The sequence below is a fragment of the Anopheles coluzzii genome, chromosome 3 (genome assembly GCF_943734685.1).
Source record: "Anopheles coluzzii chromosome 3, AcolN3, whole genome shotgun sequence".
NCBI lineage: Eukaryota > Metazoa > Arthropoda > Insecta > Diptera > Culicidae > Anopheles > Anopheles coluzzii.
This window is the reverse complement of record NC_064671.1, coordinates 17,500,028-17,520,323: the sequence shown is the minus strand read 5'-3', so window position 1 is coordinate 17,520,323 and position 20,296 is coordinate 17,500,028. Positions and strand designations below refer to the sequence as shown.

At 42.0% G+C, this 20,296-nt stretch overlaps 1 protein-coding gene across 2 annotated transcripts in view; it reads left to right on the top strand.

Moving 5' to 3' along the window:
- The window catches only part of LOC120957587 (lachesin), a 117,835-nt gene that overhangs the window by 56,965 nt on the left and 40,574 nt on the right, over positions 1–20,296 (top strand). For both annotated transcript variants that reach the window (XM_040379869.2, XM_049608557.1), the window contains exons 3-4: positions 7,234–7,278; positions 10,271–10,374. In XM_040379869.2, the coding sequence (XP_040235803.1) occupies positions 7,234–7,278; positions 10,271–10,374 (149 nt within the window). The remainder of the gene's footprint in view (positions 1–7,233; positions 7,279–10,270; positions 10,375–20,296) is intronic.

Sequence of the window (20,296 nt, the reverse complement as noted above, 5' to 3'; positions counted from 1 at the left end):
TAAATGAATGCGCCGGAACATTTATCTCCAACCTTCTGCGGTGCCATCCCGTTTTAATTCCCTCGCAATGATCGGTTCTTTCGGTCACAATAAACATTAATTTATAATTGGCATTAAAGCAAGACTGTGTGCTCGAGAGGATCACGAACGTGCTAGCTATATATATTTATTTTTGGTTTTGTTTGATAAAAATGAAATTTTCCTTTTCTTGAACATTTTCCTTTACCACAAAGAGACACTCGTTTTGCTTCTTCGTGAGTTCGAAAAAAAAGGACAAGGTTTTCGGTACACCATTCATGGGAACGCACAGCTTGACTGTTCGCTGCACTTGTCTAGCGCTGAAGTGTATGAGATTTTAATATTCCGGTCCATTCTGGCCAAGCCACTTCATCATCTTTGCCTCGGGGTGTACCGACACTGGCCCCGAACAGACACACTGCCGGCAAAGGGTGCCAAGGTGCAATAAATCAAAAGATCAATTTCTCAATGTTTCCCTCCCATTTGCGTGGTGTGATGAGAAGCAAAGTTGCACGAGATGAATCTTGGCAAAAAGGCAAGCCGTCAACCAAGTCGTCTGGAAGTCAGTCATACAGTCATGCTTCCGTGTTTGCCATGGTGTCGTTTTTTCCTTGTCCGTTAGCGCCACAGACACATTTGCACTCAAACACACACACACAAAAAAGTGTCTTCTTTTGCAAAGTTTTTATCTAGCCAGCTTGGGAACCTTGGGAAGGATGGCTTGGCCCGCAGGGCAGAGCCATGCTATGCGAAGTCTCCCGAGGAGCTGTGGCGCAGCGCGTTCGTCGTTTCCCTGCTTAAACGCGCGGGCTGTTGTCTTTCGCATGGCACAGATTTTCCATCCAGGAGGTTGAACATTTTCCCGGTGCTGCTGTCAACTTTTTCTCCAGCTCGGCCATTGAGATGCAGCACGGTTTGTTGAATAAAAGATTACTTTCTACCCGCCCGGGAAGGGTAGGGAAGGACCACAGTAGATCGGACGGGGATGTCCGAGTGTGTGAGCATTCTTTGTGTGTGTGTGTGCGCTACACACTTTAACCGTCAAAAGCAAGCCCAGCGTGCCAGTTACGATCTATGGAGCTTATAATTCGGACGACGGTGGTGAAGCTGTTGGCTTGCTCGGTGGGAGATTTTTTTGAAAGTTCTTTTTCGGAGGCAGCTTTTTGTGTGTGTGCATCTGCCACGGAAAAAACGCAACTGTGTCAGCTCAGGATCAGTAGTTGCAGTGCTTTATTTTTTGGGTTTGTGAAATATTTTTCCACTCTTTTTGGGGGGGTGGGAAGCGCACAGTTTTACCGGTGCGCTGTGAATGGTGGGAAAAAATATTAAATTTCTTTTTTCTTCCTCCATCCACTCTCCACTTTCCCCTCTCCATAGTCAGCACCAGAAGGACATTTGAATACCCACTTACAGACAAGCCTGTTTCCATTTCAGTCCGCATTTGTTGAGCCCGCGGTGGTGGAGCGAAAAAGCGGCTTAAAAATGTAAAAAGTAAAAAACTGGACACGTAAATTCTGTCACCGTAATAACGTCGCACATAAATTTAAAGAACAGTGCGCGAATAGTAAACGCTTTCTTTCCCCATCACTAGCAGCAGACAGGACTTGACAGTGGGCCCCGCAGGAAGGGAAAGCTGGGTTTAACTGGAGATTTTTTCTTTCCCCCGTTGGTCAGATTGGCCGTTCGTCACAGTTTACAATTTTACTGCTATTGGTTGTGAAGGCAGCCTGTTCAGCGATGGTAATGTTCCGAAAGAGCAAAAGAAGCTGTCAGATTAAGCTACCTCGACTGTATCTCAAACTATTGCTGACCGGTACGGTGTCGCTTGGGCTGAGTTGGATTTTTATCGTTTATAAAAGGTGAAAGATTCTTGTGCATTAACGCACTTTGGTTTATTACAATTACCTGGATGAAATCATTTTTTATTGTTGATGAATGATAAATGGAAAGTTTTGGCTTATTTTGAATATGAAATATTAATATAATAGTTTATTTAAATATTTAAATACGTTTTGACTTATTACATTTTTGTCGATAGTCTCAAAATTTTGTCATCTTGTTTAGATAAATCCTCTTTTGTAGATTGTCAGATAATTGAAAATTTTGATATTTATAATAATGAAACAATACAAGTTCAAAAATAGTATTGAAATGTATTTATTGTTAACCATTGAACAGAAAAATGCACTTTGGTATATTTCAAAGCGATTATATATTTGATAGAACATTTTATTAGGGGCCTTCACGATTCTAGTTAGTTTTTTGTATGGAGTTTGACAGTTGGAGGATGAAATCATGTAAACACTCCATACAAAACAACACAAAAAACTAGCCTGCAATTTTCAGTTTAGATTATTCTAGCCACAAAGCTAGAATTAGATTCGAGTACCTGCTCGAAACCACGGTGTTGTTTAGATTTATCCCAAGGTGCATTAAAGAGATCAGGTGCTGGAATCTAGAATCAAAGTGTATGTAGTCCAGGTGGTCTCATAGCATGTTTTTCAAACCAAATTTGATTATCACTTTTTGACAGGATGGGTTAAAACTTTTGCTCCAACGAGCTTTCTGGAGGCTTGACGAATACTCAAAACATTCTTAAAATCTTCATTCGGAAGCAGAAGCGATAAAAATCAGCCTTCTAAATTCATACACCTTGGGATAAGCCCACCTGTATATTATACTCACATAGATAGCTGCTCGAAAACTGCTATACAATGCAAACAGCTGACAGGCTGAAATTTCAGCCTACGAAATTCAAACGGAAAGGGCCCCATTATCAGATTATAAGCTCTTGGGGCGATCCCGTGGTACAGTCGTCAACTCGAACGACTCAATATCATATGCCCATCATGGGTTCAAGCCTTGAATGGACTATCCTCCTGTAGGAAGGATTGACTATTCGGCTGCGTGGTAATGAATTAAGTCTCGAAAGCCATTTAAGTGTATAGGCCGGCATGTCCGCGTAGGTCGTTACGCCAATTAGAAGAAGCTCGTTTTGATGCGGTAGGGCCAGTCGTTCGATTTATGGTCAAGCCTGTAAACAATGTTATATTGTACATTGTGACATAAACGTTTGTGATTTGTAGTTTTGTATGTTTTAAGATTATAAAAAATTATAAATAAACTACAATTTTTTATAACCTTCGCATGACTTTAAGTATTTAAATAAAAAAGAATGAGTCTGGAGCTAACAAACATCTTCATGTGAGCAACTAGTTTATCATATTTCAAGGAAACTACTACATTGCATTAGACTGCTTTAAACATTTAGTGAAATTTTTTTACATAAAATATGAATTAAACTAAACTTTTGAGAGAGTGTAACTATATGATATTACGATACCATCTGACACAGTTATGATCGATACACTTCAAAGAGTTCAAAAAAGCTTTTCAATATTATAGCTTCACATAGCCGCTTCATTCAACATATAGCACATATCGAACTCCACTGCCGATAAAAACCATTGCTCGTATTTCCACAGCACATGCAGCAAAATACATAAAAAAATGCATTTATAATTAATAGCAAACATGGCGAAACGAACACAAACCCCCGGGTTTGACTCCGGCGAATGGGCAAACGGCTCCATTTGCTTATGTTTGGTCCAGTTTCTCACGTGTAGCTGGGCTTAACGCTTGGATTAGGGAAATTTAATGCTCCGAAGCGTTTTGTGCTACACATTGTGCAGTCTCTGGTGGGTCGCAGAATACATATTGCTCAGGGGACTTTGAGAAGAACGTGATAGTTGGATGCTTGGCAACAAGAATTGGCACAGGTCGATTGGATTTTTTTTATAAACACACACACACACACAACCTGTATAATGAGAAGAGTCACCGAGGACAAGTCGTGGTCATTTTTCGAACGTTTTGGAATATTAATTCTTACCGTAGGATAATCATTAGATTATACGATGCTATCAATTGCAAACACAAACCCCAAACCAGCACACAGTCGTCCCAGTGATTATGAAAACTATTAAACCAATCAATGTACACATCAGCCCCCAAAAGTGGCCCCATCGAACGTGAATGACCAATAGGTCATCATTTACGTTCCAGCAGGGACTAATTTGTGCTGCATTGGCACAAACCGGCCCGATTCCGAGCCCCCATGAAAGATGATATGATACGGGTGGTAGAATATCATTAAAATGTATCTTACTCGCATCTTCATCTTCGGCAACGTTTACCTTCGTCCAAGGGCCAACAACAGCTCAACCCGAGCCAACCTCCAGCGTCCATTCTTTATTGTGTTCCATCGCTAGGAAATACTGCTGATGCAAATATGCGTGTGTGTGTTTGTGTATGTGTACCGGTTGTTTTGGGTTGGAAAATGGTTATATCATCCCATTTATTGGATGGGTGGCCCCAAACGATACCAACCTAGTGTCCTGGTGGCTGGTGGGCAGGGTTATACAGTTTTCACAGTTATAACTCTTTCGACGCCCGTTTATTGCCTTTTCCTGAAAGCTTGCAGAATGTATTTCGGCTTTGGTTGGTTTCTTTGAAAGTTTCCTCCCTCCAGCAGCCCACGTTCCCTGGATGGAAGGCTTAAAAATCGATGATGCCGAAAAACTTTCCCGAAATGGAACGCCGGACGGGTTTGGAATTCTTGGGTGGAATCTTTTCCCAAACTAGCACTGGTTGGTACTCCCTCGCTCCCTTGACTGTCTGATTTCCGGGTGTGGAAGGAAAACAAGGAAACACTCCTTCATCGCAGAAGGTTTGTGATATTTGGCCATATTTTCTCCCTAAATCACCCGAAATCATCATTTCCCGCTCGACTGCCTGGTGAAGACGGTGGCAGCTTCAGTGGTTCCCGTTACTTCCTGCACAACAACGATACATCCCCGGCTGACGATACGCAATGAAATCGGACCAATGTAACCCCGACGTAGGGAAAAGGTCCCGAAGATTGATAAATAAAAGTTGTCGGTAGAATGTATTTGTTCGTCTGCTTGTTTTCACGGATCGGCTTTTGCCCCGATCGATCGACGGATTTGTTCTGAGATGTTGCTGTGCGAAAGTAATTGCCCTCCTAGGACCGGGCTGGTTCGGTATGTGGTAAAGGTAGCGAATGAAAACCTTTCCGCTTTCTTCCCTCTTTCCATTGTACTATTCAGGTCTTCAGAACAAGTCAAACACTAATGCAGGAAAAGCTGGTAGCTGACTCCCACGGCCAGGATAGGGGTTTTTTGCCACAGCTCACAGCCACTAACGAGCAAAAAGCTTCTTATATTTTCACCAATTTCGTTTTACGCAACAGTGGTGGTGCGTTTTTCTGGTGCGGTTAGGTTTGCACCACCGTCTATCCTTTGCTAGCTTTTCCTCTCATTCTCTCTTACCATCGCGCAGCGTGCTCTTGCGTAAAATCCATCGTTATTTCGTGGAATGGCACGCGTTGCTGAGGTAACATAAATTTCGGCACCAAAACCCACACCCGTTCCTTCGTGTTGCGTCTTTGTGGGCGACTAGGCTGGCAGGTTTTGCCGTTTCGTTCCATCAAAAAGCGCCTTTTTCGCGGTGCCGGGCGCGTCACAAGACGACCAACGCGCGCGCCAGCACCAAGGTGTGAACTAAGTGGCTCTTTACGGCGCAACAATTTGAGCCTTTTTCCGTTTATACGGCGTGGAAAGCATCGGTGTGACCGCACAATGAAAGCGCGAGGTAATAAAACCCCCTCTTTAGTCTAACGGCAAAACGTACCGTTTGCTGCTCGGTATGGAGTGACATATCTGTTGTCGGCCTGCCGTCGTGGTATGGATGGATGTGTCATCACCTGCTTTTAAAATGGGAATTCCGCTACATTTTACGGCCCATGCGCTCGGTGGTTGTAACAGGGGGGTAGGGTGTATGTTGGTTGCTGTTAACTCTTTAGAATTTATGATTCCAGTCGCTTGTGTTATGGCTCACGGTGACAGCAGTCGGACGAAGTTTGACACGAAGGTTTTGGTTTTCTGTGCATGGTTGAATGGGTGTTTGTTTTTCTGTTTTTACAAGAGCACTACACTAATAGATGCTTGAAGAATGTTATAGATGGGGTAGTGAGATGGTTTAGTGTGCTGTGTTATTCAAGAGATGATGCTTCAAGATGTTTGAGAAGAGATTTCTTGAGAATGTTTAAATTAGAATAACATGAATGCACAAATGATTTCTTTGTAAAGCATTCTGGTTTTGGTTTTAAAAGTGGTCAGAGCGACTGTGATGATAACTAATTCTTTAGAATTTACCACAAGCATTTAAAATTCTATTTTATTTGAAAATAGCTTTTATGAAAGTCAATGCAATATAATGTAGTGTGTAATGTAGAAATCATTTACTTGTGTATCTTCAATGGTACGGCACGCGGGCTCAATGCGGTCCGTCAGCCCCTATTACGCGGCCCGCGATAACTTAGTTGAAGTAAACACGATGTTATTTTTTAAACTTTTTTAATCCTATTTTCTATTTGTTTTTCTTTTTGAAAACGAAATGAAATCTTGAAAATTTGAAAGCTGTAGAATTTTGATGAAGTTTATATATTCTTATCAAAACGTAATGCCAAAATTGTCCAAGTGTTTCACAAACTTGGAATTACTTGGAATTCACAAACAAGCGGAATTAAAGTGTCTTGCAAACCTTTAAAGTTCAGAGACCATGATCAAGACATTCTTGTCTCTAGAGTGGCCAAATGAAACTCAATTGAATGCTTAAACTTTCTATACCAACGGTAAAGTTTTAAGAAAATTTATTCTACTCAACCTTAAATTTTTTACACAAATAGCAATGAAATTCTAATCATGATATTTTACCGAAACAAACCATAGAAGAGTTCTAATGAAAATGAAAGTTTAATTAATTTAACACTATGAAATCAGCGTTTTTTTCAGTTGCTGGGTTAGCAATGCTTACACTTTTAACTTGTCTTTGATAGAACTGATCCGAAAAAATCAGTTCAAGCACAAACGATGTCATTATTATACAAGTATACAAAGTAATGATAAAAATACTCTGATAAAAAAGAAAAACAAACAAATACATAGACAGATATATAATAGAACCTAAATGCTTATACACATTCTTGAATTGTGCAAACGTAATATGTTTGCCTTGTTCTATCAGGCTACTACTTCTCCTTCCTGCAAAGTCGACACTAAGAGACACTTGCATCCAAATGAAATTGCCAATAAAGCCACATGACTAATTCTTCTTTTTGTATTCTCTTTTCAGCCAAACAATCACATATGCACGAGAATCCGTCGGATTTCAATACCGGTACGTATCTAGAGTAACCAGTTCGTTTCACCAGAATGTTCCGCAAGCGGACACTTGACATGGTGGTCAACAACAACAAAAAAAGGGCTGCATTGCCCTCACAAAAGGACAGTGGGTGAGATCAAGCAGTCAAGCGGCGGTTCTGCCGTTTACTCGCGTACAATACCAGCAATGGTTTGCTGCCCTTCATTAAGCTTAATTACTCTCCTCCCTCGGCAGACTTTCTACAGCTCCGTTGGTTTGTGTTTGTGCTTGTGTTAATGTTGTTGTTTTTTTTTCTCTTGCCCGTTGTTTGACTCTTTTTTTATGCGTTCACACAAAGCCCGGCCCGGCGGGGTCAAATGTCCGGAAGTAACGCATCGCGTGCCGAAGTGGAAAAATGGTTTGCAAATTAATCCCAATTTTGTGTCACTCTGGTCCACGGATCCACAGCATCCGTGGATATTGTTTTCCTTCTGCGCTTGCCCCCTTCGGTAAGAGCGAGGCTACGCTTAATGAGTCCTCGTGGAAAAGGACAGTGGCATAAATCTTACCGGTAGTCGCATTACTCCCGCTTCACACATCCATACCGACGTACACACGCATAATTCATATAAAAAGGTTCAGCTGAAAAATGTTACACTGAAGCAAAGCTTTACGCTGCCCCGCAGCAGTACAGCAGGCTTACATACATTCGAGACCGATTCAAACAACCGTCCCACTCTTTTGTAAACGTCGCTTATTTGCTCTTCAACCTGTCCAAATATTCAGCCCGTACATGCTGTACGAGGGGTTTTTCGGTTTTTGCTGCTACCGTTGTATGGCGGGGACGGTTCGTGCGACCAGCGGTTTTTGTTTTCCTTTGCCGGACCTTTCCTAAATAACCATAACGGAGAAACGAAAAAAAAAACAAGGTCCAAACAAACACATCGGAACCCATCGTGCAACTGGAGCGTGTTAACGGTCCCCGTTTAGCTGCGTGTGTGTGTATGTGAGCATACAAAAACACACGAGCAATATGGGCACACGGGGTGAAGTGGGCAAGCTAAACTAGGGTTGACGTTTATTGAGAGCGATGGTTTGCAGAAATTTGAAACATTTTCATCATTTTATTATAAAAATCGGAAAACACTGTTGACAACAATTTACATAGCCGGATGGGGTTCGAGCCTCATTCAAATGGTAAAATAGGTAAAGTTGACCTGCATAAAGCTATACAGGGTTTCGAATCATATAAGGGAATAGTTCAATCACTTAGGGGAATGTTGCAAATCGGTAGGGGAATGTTGCATGCAAGCTTTGGATGTTTGCAATCATATAGGGGAGTGTTGCAATCGATTAGGGGAATTTTGCAAGCGTACTGTGGAGCTGTCATACAGGGTTTCCCACGATTTATTAATCAGTTCCCATGTTTTTTTGGTGCGTTCCCACGATTTTATGATCGTATCCCATAGATTTTTGGTTCGCTCCCATAATTTATTGGTATTTTCCGATTAGATATCACTACCGATTTGCAACATTCCCCTACCGATTTTCAACATTCCCCTAAGTGATTGAACTATTCCCTTATATGATTCGCAACCATGTAACAAAAGCCGGTGGGTACTCTTATCCGTGGCACGATCCTCTACCGGTTTTTATAATATCATGGCTTCGCGGATGACATTGACATCATCGGCAGGACAACAGCGAAGGTGTGTGAGGCGTACACTCGATTCAAACGCGAAGCAGCAAGAACTAGATTGAGAATCAATGCAACGAAGACAAAGTACCTGCTTCCCGGAGACTCAGACCATCTGGGAAGCAGTGTATTAGTTGACGGCGACAATCTCGAGGTAGTAAAGGAGTTTTGCTATCTCGAGACGGTCGTTACTTGGGACAACGTCATCAGCAGCGAAATCCGGAGACGCATTGTGCAGGGGAATAGTGCCTACTATGAGCTTCACCGACTGCTGAGATCCAGAAGACTTCAAGCCCGCACGAAATGTGAGATACATTGCACATTGGCTGGTATTATTGAATCCGTTCGTAGCGGGAACGTACGGCGCTCACATGATATTCTAGGGATGGCAACACATTTCTTGAACCCGGTCCTACAACGCCGCGGTGAATAACTGTAGCAACCATCTAGTACGTTAGGAAAATGAGTGTCGGGACGTACGCCGCCGCTACGTACGGATTCAATAATACCAGCCATTGATTCGCCTGGTGGTCCTCTACGGACACGAATCCTGGACCATCCGAGCGGAGGATGTAAACGCTCTGGGCGTGTTTGAGCAACGCCTCCTCCGAATCAACTTTATTGGTGTTTTAAAGCAAGGAATTTGGAGGAGAAGGATGAACCACGAGCTTGCTGCACTGTACATGCGTTACATGCTTTTTTATGCTAAAAAGTATAAAAAGATCTAAAAAATTATATCTTAATCATGTCCATATTGCCCCTGTTTTTCATATATTTTTCATGCATTTTTTTGCCCTCTGGTGAATGACCACGTAGCGAGTTTACTCTTCTTCCATTCAAATGACCCTTGTCCAAAACATTCACCCAAATGCAGAGCCCTAAATGATGATGTATGAAGTTTGGTGGACAAAGTTATACCTTCCCTGATCTTTCGAATGCAAAACTCCGTTGATGATTGAAAGCTCGGAAGTGAAAACACATTGCATTCATTCGCGCACGGTACCAAAGGCTGCTCGGGCAGTTTTCTAATTAAATAATCCTCTTTTTTTTACTTTCATTGAAGGCATGGTCTATAATCATCAAAGCCTTTGCCTGGGTTTTTTTTTGGTTTATTAACTGTGACAGTCGAGTTCCGTACCTATTCCCTCGGCGAGATCAGTTTATTTGGTTTTCATTTGCAACATCTAAGCTTCACGTGTCACCCGTCCCGCGTGTGTCTGATCTCGGTGCGATTTTGAAGAATTGATCAACCGTCACACATCACCATTGAACATTTCCGTTTTTTCTCCCTCTCTCTATATTTTCATGCTCTCCTCTTCGTCCGACCACTAGAAGCGAGCTTTCCGCGGTTTGCTGAGCCGATCCCGAACATAACGGTCACGATAGGGCGTGACGCACTGCTGGCCTGCGTGGTGGATAATCTAAAAGGATACAAGGTAAGGCTGACTTCAGCGGTGGAGCTTTTTGCTTTTATTCTGTGTACAGCGTAGTGTAAAAATGGCGTGTCCTGCAAGTGTGAAACGAATCCCGCGAACGGATGGAGCTGCTTCAAAACAGGACAGAAACAGAGGACCTGATACCAGCTCGGAGTGAAAAAATAAAATAAAACCACCCACAAACAACCCCGTAACAAAATGGTTCAATGGTTCCGCATCCAGGCGCCCGGGTGTTGGTGGGGATTTTGGGTCAGCCTTTTAGTGATAAGTGAATGCTTTACAGAGTGGAAAATGAAACTGCGAACAAAAAAAAGCTCCCATTTGCACAGTCCCAATACCACTGTCCGGGGGTTTCAATTTTTTGTAGGCCGTACCTGGATGAGAAGCTTATTTGTGTTGACGTATCTTTTGTGTAAGTGTGTGTGTGTGTCTCCCCCATTGTTGGTGTCACGCGTTGGACGCATTTCATCGCACCACAATTAGCGCGTGTACGCAATCATAGCACTGTGCATACGTTGTGTTTTTTTTTAAATTAAAAAAAACTTTCTGTGGCTTCTGTGGTATTCCGTGGACGGGGTTGAAGTGGAGAAGAATGACACAGATTAGAACCGGGACACTGATGATGGGCTTGTTTGCATCCGCACTGGCACTGGTCATTATCAAAACCGTGCACCCCACACAGTGTGATGCGCACAGGGCTAAGAGGCAGGCGAGCAAACAGTACCGGAGCGGAATTTTGTTCAATTCCTGACCACCATTGCACAAACAGACCACCGATCACCGGGGGCGATATGCATGACACGTGGTTACGGGCCACGCTCTATACCAAAAACTCTATTCCCCTTTTGGGGGGAGTAATGGTTTTTAGGAATTTTCCTCCAGTTCTCGTTTTTTTTTGTAGGAAGGGGGGGTGTTTCAAAACCTTCCCCTTTGCACCTTTCGAGCGGATCAATACTGATGGTCGGTGCGTTCGGGTGTGAAATCCGATTTTCAACCGCACTATGCTTCGTGCTCGTGTGGGATTACTTTGGGACGGCACACACACACTGCTTGACGCGCTTACTCTGGCGGTGAGTGCTGTGGTGGGTGTTTTTAGTTCGATCCTATTTATCGCATGAAAAATTTGCAAAAGCTGCGGTAGGCTGATGCGTGCTGCTATGGTAGAGCCCGCATTTGGAAGTTATACAGTTTAGTTCGTAAATAAGTGAGGCTTGTTGATGTGTTTATGTTGTTGTGCTGTTTGGACGAAATAATTGAAGACGATACCAGCTTTTTGATACGCAATATGAGCCGTTCATGGTGACACTTCCAAATGCTTGAGAGAATGGAGATGACTGTATGTTGCTATTTGTAGTATGTGCTGTGCGGTTTTACCTAAAGCTAAAATTAGCTGCGGTTGTCGATAGCTAAAATTTTCCTGTAAAATCAATTCCTAATCGACTGTTGTCCATTTGTCTTTAATGAATTTTAATTTTAAAAGCTTAAAATTATGAAAAAATCAAAATAAATTCTCGATTCAAGTAAGAATATGTCGCTCTGTTGAATTTTTGGGTTTATATATTAAATATTTCGAATTTGAATTCAAGTGAGAAAACACACATGAATTAGAAGGAACTATCAGGAACAGATGCTTTCGAGGCGCATGTTGGTCGACGTTTGTAGAGTGCATTGAAAAGATAATATTGCATTTGTTAAATATGTTCTACTTGTCCATATAACGTTGAATGGAGTATGTTTGTCTACGTTAGTTGAGTAAATTTAAAAGATAAAATAGCATATTTTAAATAAATATTTAAAATGTAAATATAACATTGAGTGAAATAGAATGCAAAGTTCAACTTAAATGTATTCAAACGGTCGAGTCTTTTACCAACCGGTGTATTTAATGTTACGAAGGCAGGATAAAGCTAAACCGTTGGAAACGGTGATTGAGCGTTTCATAATCTGCATCGATCATTTGGTAAAAGAGCGTGCAAGCCGAATGATCTAGCCACTGTGCAAAATCATGGTCTGGTTAGCCTTCGTGGAAGGAGATTTTGCCTATTTATATCACATATGCATTTAATTTTGCCTGACCATTCCTACTGAATAAAAAAAAATCACACGAATAAAGATTGGGGAAACACGTGTTAAAATATGTAGCTTGTAAATATGTAATTTTTTCTAGGAATCTCATGGTTAATCAACGAGTAACGGTATTTTGGACAGTTTGTGTTGAAAAAAATAATTTTTATGTGAGTTAAAACTTGAACCGGAAACTTATCTATGAAATGATTGGTGCTTTTGATTTCAGTACAAAGTAGCTTGGTCATTGGAAGTACAGCTTTTTTATTCATTACGTCAAAAGACACATATACGAAATATGAGTCATTATAGCTATGATTCGGTTTAGTTTTAGTTTAGTTTAGTTTATTAATCAATGGACTATGAAGCCCTCTCGAGTCAAAATTTGTTTACAATACACATTAGATAACGAACAGAACATTTATATATTGTTATTGTTGAACGCATTCCAAACACTTAAAAGTGAAGTCAGTTCCGTTATCGTCATTCCAGGCTCGTAAATATCGTCAGCTGAATTTAATAGACGGCACATACTTTATTACTTTATTTTATAACTTATTATTTACTTTATTTATTATTACTTATTACTTATTTATTACTTATTTTAAATAGTCCATGCGCTATTCAATCGCCGGGGGAATAATTACTTATAATAGAGGCGCATGGTGTGTCACGAGATGCTGCATTATGACTGAGCGAAATATTTTTTTTTTAAATTTAAGTAACGACACGGTATTCAATCAACTTAAAAACTTTGTTGATATGAATAGAGAGAAAATAAAATTGAAATTTTACTTTTAAAAGAAACACATGCTCTCTCTGTCAACAAAAGAAGATAAAACTAAATTCTTGCAAGATTAAATTACACATTTCCTAAATTTCTGTCTCAAAATTCCTGGTCTTGTAAGACATGGAAGCGAATATAATGTTTTTTCAACCAGATTTTTACAAGTAGACTGTCAAATCCAGTTAGTATTGAGAGATTTCTTAGAAACTCGTACCTAACCGACATGTCGATGATTGGGAAACCAGGCGAGCTACAATCTTTCCCAGTCATCCCCAGCCTCACGTGGCTCGGTGTTGTTGTGTGGTGCTTTATTTTCTTGCATCGGCGTCAGAAAACACATTTCTGCTCAGCATTTGTGAAATTTAAGCTTCTTCGATCGGTTCATAAAAGTTGTGCGGTACGTGATCGAAATGCAAGATTTGAACTGATGCCCCTCCCCTACTGCCTGACGAATGCAGCCGTGGCGGATGGAAGGATGGATGGATAATTTCACGTAGTCTGTGTTTGGTGCGTCTAGTGATTTTCGTTGCTTGCAGCGGGCTGTGAGGAAAGGGTGCTGTGTGAGAGGGAATAGAAATTGACGTTTAGAAATTTTCTTCCCCACGAAATGCTGATGTTGTTCGAAGGAAGAGGCTTGCGGCCGTTTGGGTAGTGTTTGGTCCTTTTTAAGCGCAAGAGAGGGAAGTTCACAAGGAACATGTTCATTTTGCTACACGGAGCTTCACATGTCAGGTTCCGTGAAGCGACAGACACTAACTCGCCGACCAAGCGACCAGTCCCGTTGACGTTGATCCACTTTCGCTCGAAGCGAACGAGCTGACAGCAAACATCGTCGTCATTCATTCGAGCAGTGCCGATTACGACGTTTTCTCTGCCGTCCTGGTGATAATGACAAGATCTTGTAAGAGCGCCGCACACCACCAGAGCCAGGGGTAAAAGCATGTGTCTTTGCCTCGGCACAATCCAGCTGATGATCGATGGCAAGATTTAGGGCGAGAACGAAATATAAAAATTGATATATTTTCTATCACATCATCATCAGTAGCAGCAGCAGCATCGTCTTCATCCATCTTGGTGCCATGGTGCAGGTTGTTGGAGAGGTTGGTGGGGTACTTTTTTGGAAGGGTGACGGTTGACGCCAGCTCACTGACAGCAAAAGCCACTCTACGGCAAAAAGGAGCAGCAAGCCAAAGCGATTGACTTCGGGGTTAGTAGAGTCAGCAATCACACGTTCTTTCTGGATCAAAACTCGAGCGGTTGCTCATTCCAGCGGCATCCCTTTCACGGCTGCCCGCACGGCTGTCTCATGGAACTGTATACGCTTCTGTCCAAAAAGGATACAGACTGGGATCGAACGTGTAACGATGGGGCTTCATATGGGGCGCCGAGTTTTCCAAACCAAACCCCCGAGCAGGAGCGAAAAAGGGGAAGTATCTGCTGGCATCGTAAACCTGTCGCCCGAAATGGTCCGTGATGACGATGTTGATGATGATGTGGGTTGGATTTAATATCAATAAAGCATAATTTTATTATTGATTTAAAATCAATTCGTTTATCTCCCTAAGCTCGTGCCCGTGCCGTACCGCTGTAGCATTTCCCATCGACCTAGAAACTGGTTCTCGGGAGGAGAAGATTGACCCATCGAGTGCGAGGGGTTTAGGTTACGAGAAGTTTCAGCGTATAGCCGTTAAAGTTCGCATCGCATTTTAACTTTTCCACTGACGATTGCTCCTTGTTTTTGTTTCATATGTGTGTGTATGTGTGTTTGGTCTGTTTCACGCAAAGCGATTCCAAATCCTTCCAAATCTAGCACCTTCGTTTCGGTGCAATAATATCATAACAACACGCAGATTAAGGGGATTTAGTTGCCGTTCCGGAGATATCCATCGACAGCAATCCGCAACACGGTGCTGAATGGGATGTTGTGGGTGAAGGCTTTTTGTTGCTGTTATGCTTCAACACCTCCTCCAAACCCCAATCGAATACGAAACGCACGCGATTGCGTGGAAAACCCATTCACGCCGAGCACTAACGGTGGTGATGGGGAAAGCGTTTGGGTCATAAATAAATAAATAAAATCAAATGATCATCCTGCCGCTGACAGGGGATAGGTACTTTGCCTATCAAGCACGCATGAGCCTTTCCGCTTTTTCGAAGAAAAAAAAAAATCGCGTATGGTACGCTGATTGGGGTAAGCGTAAAAATACAAAATGAAGAGCTTTAGAAGGAAGGGGAAGGAAGGATGGCATGCGTTGGTAATGTTATCCCAGTCAAAAGTTAAGCATGTCACTTGGATGCGGTTGGCGTTGATGAAGGTCAAGCGGAGAAAACTTCAGACAAGTGAAGGTGAAGGAGCATTGGGAAGCGAGGCGAAACGGTGCCGATAATTTACGCATCAGTGAGCCCTGGCCAAATGTGTTGATCCCAGTAGTGTTTACACGCACGCTCATGCTTTCATTCGCATCGCAGAGAGGGTTTCATTCATCGATATTGATGATACAACTTTTGGTTCTAGGAGAAAAGGATCAAAAAGTCAGTCTGATTCGGGTTCAGCTGGAAGAGATAAAAAGAAGTGGCTATTTAGATCGATTCAAATTACTACGACTGGTGGTTGCTTTTCTGCCTCACTGTATCCATATCTATCACAAAATTCCATCATAAGTGCTGACGGTTTGATTTTCTAATTAGACGGCTACAGTTAAGGTCCCATAACAGCAAGTACATTTCTTTTTAATGAATGACCTAAAGGCCGGGCTACATTGACCGTACTCCTGAGTGTAATTTCGATTTTCACTAGCGCACCTGGCGGCGGCTGGTGGAAGCTTTTTTTGGTCATCAAGGGAATGGTCATGCCGGATCTCAAATTTAAGTTGTTTTTTCACCGTTTTTTGATGCGAAAACGGCTGAAATACTTGCACAACATATTCATCTATCAATTACAAAGCTTTTTCAGTCCAGTTAAGGTAAAAAAACATGGAAAAATAACATTTTATGAAGCGGCTTAAAATTGTTTAGCAAAATGCTTCAGTCAGCCGCCGCCAGATGCGCTAGTGAAAATCGAAATTACACTACGGAGTACGATCAATGTAGCCCGGCCTTAAGAATGCACTATGCAGCAGTTCACGATTATCTTATCAGTTTCTGCTAAAGAGCACTTCATGATTCTTGCGAAAATATTTGGAAGCTTCTTGTGCTGCATCTTCCATGAGATCACTAGAAATCCTACCGTGGATTTGTTGAAGGCATCCTTCAAAGGAGAAAAAAACATTTTATCTAGATACAAGTGGTTGTATGAATCAAGCGCAGCATATTTTTAAAACCAACGAGTGAGATAATTTGATTAAATTTTAAGGTTTTCTGGTGAAAGGTTAACTGATGTGATTGTTAATTTATTGAGATTTTCAACAGGTTATAAATGCTGAATATTTAAATAATAGACCGCTATGGAATAAACTGCAAAAAGGAATGCGGGCATGGGGTGGCGACATTTATTCGGCAACATCCAAATAAAACAAATAGAGAATAAGACTAGCTCAACTGTAATGTACAGCTGAATAATTTATTTAATCAAATGAACTGAGTTATTTGTTTTCTTAAAACTATCATACAGGTTTTCCCACGATTGATTGGTTGGTTCCAATCAAGTTTTTGTGGGTTCTCATATTTTTTTGGTATGTTCCTATGATTTTTTGGCCGTTTCCCAGAATTTGATTGATATCCAATCGGAAAGTACCAATAAATTATGGGAACGAACCTAAAATCTATGGGACTCGATAAAAAAATCGTGGGAACGCATTACAAAATCATGGCAACTGACCAATAAATCGTGGGAAACCCTGTAATTAAATCTTGTTAAAGCCTAGCCAGTTGTTATTCTATACTTCATATAGCAAAATTCCCAAGATTGCTAGCATAAGCGCATACGTTTAACATTACTTTTCCATCGATTGTATTTTTTTGTAATGCCTGTTACAGTAATAAACATTTGCCAGTCATTCATGTATTCCGTGTGATTTTGGATGGAACTATGCATTGAATGCCAATTCAAAAATCATTTGACAAATTACCCTCGATTCTATCACCCACGACAAAGATTGTATAGACAAGATCTTTTCAAACACGATTTGGCCAGCGGCAACACAATCCCATTTGAAAAAAAGAAGAGTTGACTTCTTGGCAAAGTGCAATTTGTTTGCCTCCAGGTACGGGATTCCGTTCAGTCCTTGCATCGCACAAAAATCACGTTGCAAACATCACAAACGTGTTTGCGCCTCGGCGCGCGTCTGCCATTCATCTTGCACGACCTTCAACTACGGGGTGGGAGCTACCCTTGAGTCTGAGATTTTCCATTTTTCAAAACCGCGCGTCCCAGGTCACGGCCATCAGGACCGACACCCAGCGGGTCAAGCGTTCCGGGCTTTGAGCCTGTCACTGTGCGTTGATTTTCCCTCGTCAGAAAGGGTTCGGGGAACCGATGGAGCCGGGGCATGTTTCTGTTTAACCGGAGCAAGCCACGGGCGGATGTGGCCCTCGGGGAGAACTTAATGTTGTTTACATGGGTCCATTGGCTCCCTAGCTCTCCAGACCAGACTCGTTGCCGGACGTGGACAATGTCATCTCGGAAACGGATGGTTGACGGTTTCTTTGCTCCGTTTTTTGTTGTTCTTGTTATTGTTGCTGTTGCTTTCTGCTAGTAGTTGTTGTTGCGTCGCATAAGCTGCAAGCCGCACAAAGGACACGACCGCACCCAGGGTGAACGCTGGCGAACGATAAATCAAAACGCCGACTATTCCTCTCCGGGAGTGAAGTGAAGCTTTGCGAGCTTCTGCTAGTAAGGGGAGGGCAGTTGACAACACACAAAGCCACGCACACACACACATACCACAGGGAGAGCAACAGGGAGAAGCAAGAAGAAAAAAAGTAAGGACAGAAGAAGTTAAACATTCATCTCATTCATTTCGAGCTTTTTTTTTTGGGTGTGCCATTTTTCCCTTTCCCACGAGATTGCTTTTGGAAGGCGTCGGGTGTCCCTTTCTACCGTTCGAGGACATTTTCGTAAGTGCGAGCGTGTCTCCAAGTCATTTCAAACAGACGTTTTCCAGAATGTCCCTTTTTTCTTTTCTTTTGACCTGCCTTGTCGCATCCTTCGCCTCCGTTGTCAGCCCGGGGAAGGGAGGCAAAGGCCACGGGCAAAGTTTCTGGTACCATTTACTGGTACCGGCTCCTTCCGTGTGGTGTTGTTTTGCAAAGGGAAAAGATAAATGAATGTCAATGAATTCCATCAGCAGCAGCAGCAGCAGCAGCAGCAGCAGCAGCAGCAACAGTGGCATCGCTAATGCCTGCCGAAAAAAAAAAAGCAACAGTCAACCGGCCCGAGAAGGCGGGATAAAACGACGAAAACACTTTCACTCATCATTAAATCTATGTTTTATTATTAAAATGCCTTTTTCCTTGGAAGCCCGAGCCCCGGTCCCCGTTTAGCCCGGGTAAGCCGGGACGTGATCTTTCGCAGTCAGCAAACAACGATATCCGCAATGGGGTTCGTTTGCTTTTGCCAATCCGCTTTCCTCCCGTGTTAGCGTGTTGTGTGCCGTTGGGTCATGGTTTTGTGTTGTCTGTGTGTGTGTGTCTTTTTTTTTATTTTCGTCACTTACTTTCGGGGAAACAATTTGGTGAGAAAACTTACTGCTCGGTTAGGCAGCAACCTCCGTGGCAATAGACAGCGGCGGATGGCGGTTGGCAAATGGTGTTAAGAAAATATTTAGAAATGTTTGTAGCATCAACAATCAGCTCAACCGATCGTTGAAACCATTGACGGTGGTGCGGGTAGTGGTGGTGGTGGTGCAGAAACGGGGGAGAAACGGGAAATTAAGTTTGTCTTGCAATTGAATTCGAACTTTGATCCTCCACCGCTACACATCCTCACCGCTTGCGAGGAGCGAAAGCTGGCCCGCTCACGTTCGAGTTACACACCCCGTCGCCTTGCGCGCTGTGGAAGATTTAAGGAAAACAAAACAATACGATGAAAAACAATCAAACCCGTAACAGAACAACTCGGCAAACAGAAAGCCGCACAGTACGAGCGAACGCCTCAGAATTGTATTTTCCCAGGTGAATGCTGTGGTTGAGCTGCGAGGGTGGTGAGGCGCGGTAGTAACTGGGTTCACAATTTAGCTCACGTAGCACTTTGAAATATGGGACTTACAAATTAAATCCGAACACCACTGTGTTTCTCTGGACGAACGGTAGCAATTGGGTCTGGTGAGCATTGGATGCTGAGATTTTCTTCCGCTGCTAAGTAGCGCACATTTCTCCGAGACTTTATGGGTGAGATTTCATCGAAAATATTAAGTAAGGTTTATGCAATGGGTAAATTTGCTTCATTTATGGAAGATAGCGAGTTGTTGTAGTTTTCTTCTCTGATTTTGACGTAATTATGCGCATGTAGGGGTTTATGATATTATGATAATTTAAGATTTGTGTAATGGATTGTTTAGACTTTTTCATGGAAGAGATGATCATGTTATTTCATCATGATTATTCATTCTTCATTATTGAGTGAAGTGTGAACTGGTGCTTGGGGTACATGACGTATTCCAAATAGTTTAAAAAACATATACTTATAGTGTTGTTTTGTTGGTTTCACCAAATGAAGATCTGTGCTAACGAGTAATTGATGTCAAAATGCGACATATAAATAGTGTTTGGTTTCTTAGGATTTTTAAAGTTTTTTAGTTGCTTAAACTTTATTTTTAAAAATCATATTTTTTCTTTGTTTTGTTTCAAACAGGCAGTTATTAACAGTTTTTAACATAGCACAACAACATTTGATCCAGGTCTGATTATGGCACTAATAGAGTTAGATAGACCGCAATACTGGTCCTTATCAACAATTAGTTGTTGTTTACTTATTTCACTCTTTAAAGAATTTTACATCTACGACCTTCATCATTCTTTTATAAAGGGGATTTTTTTAATGAGATTTTTCACTATTCAATTACTAGAAAATATTCTTATTAATAGAGTAGTATTGTCAAGGTACATATAGTAATGGTAGCATGGTGGTGGTAA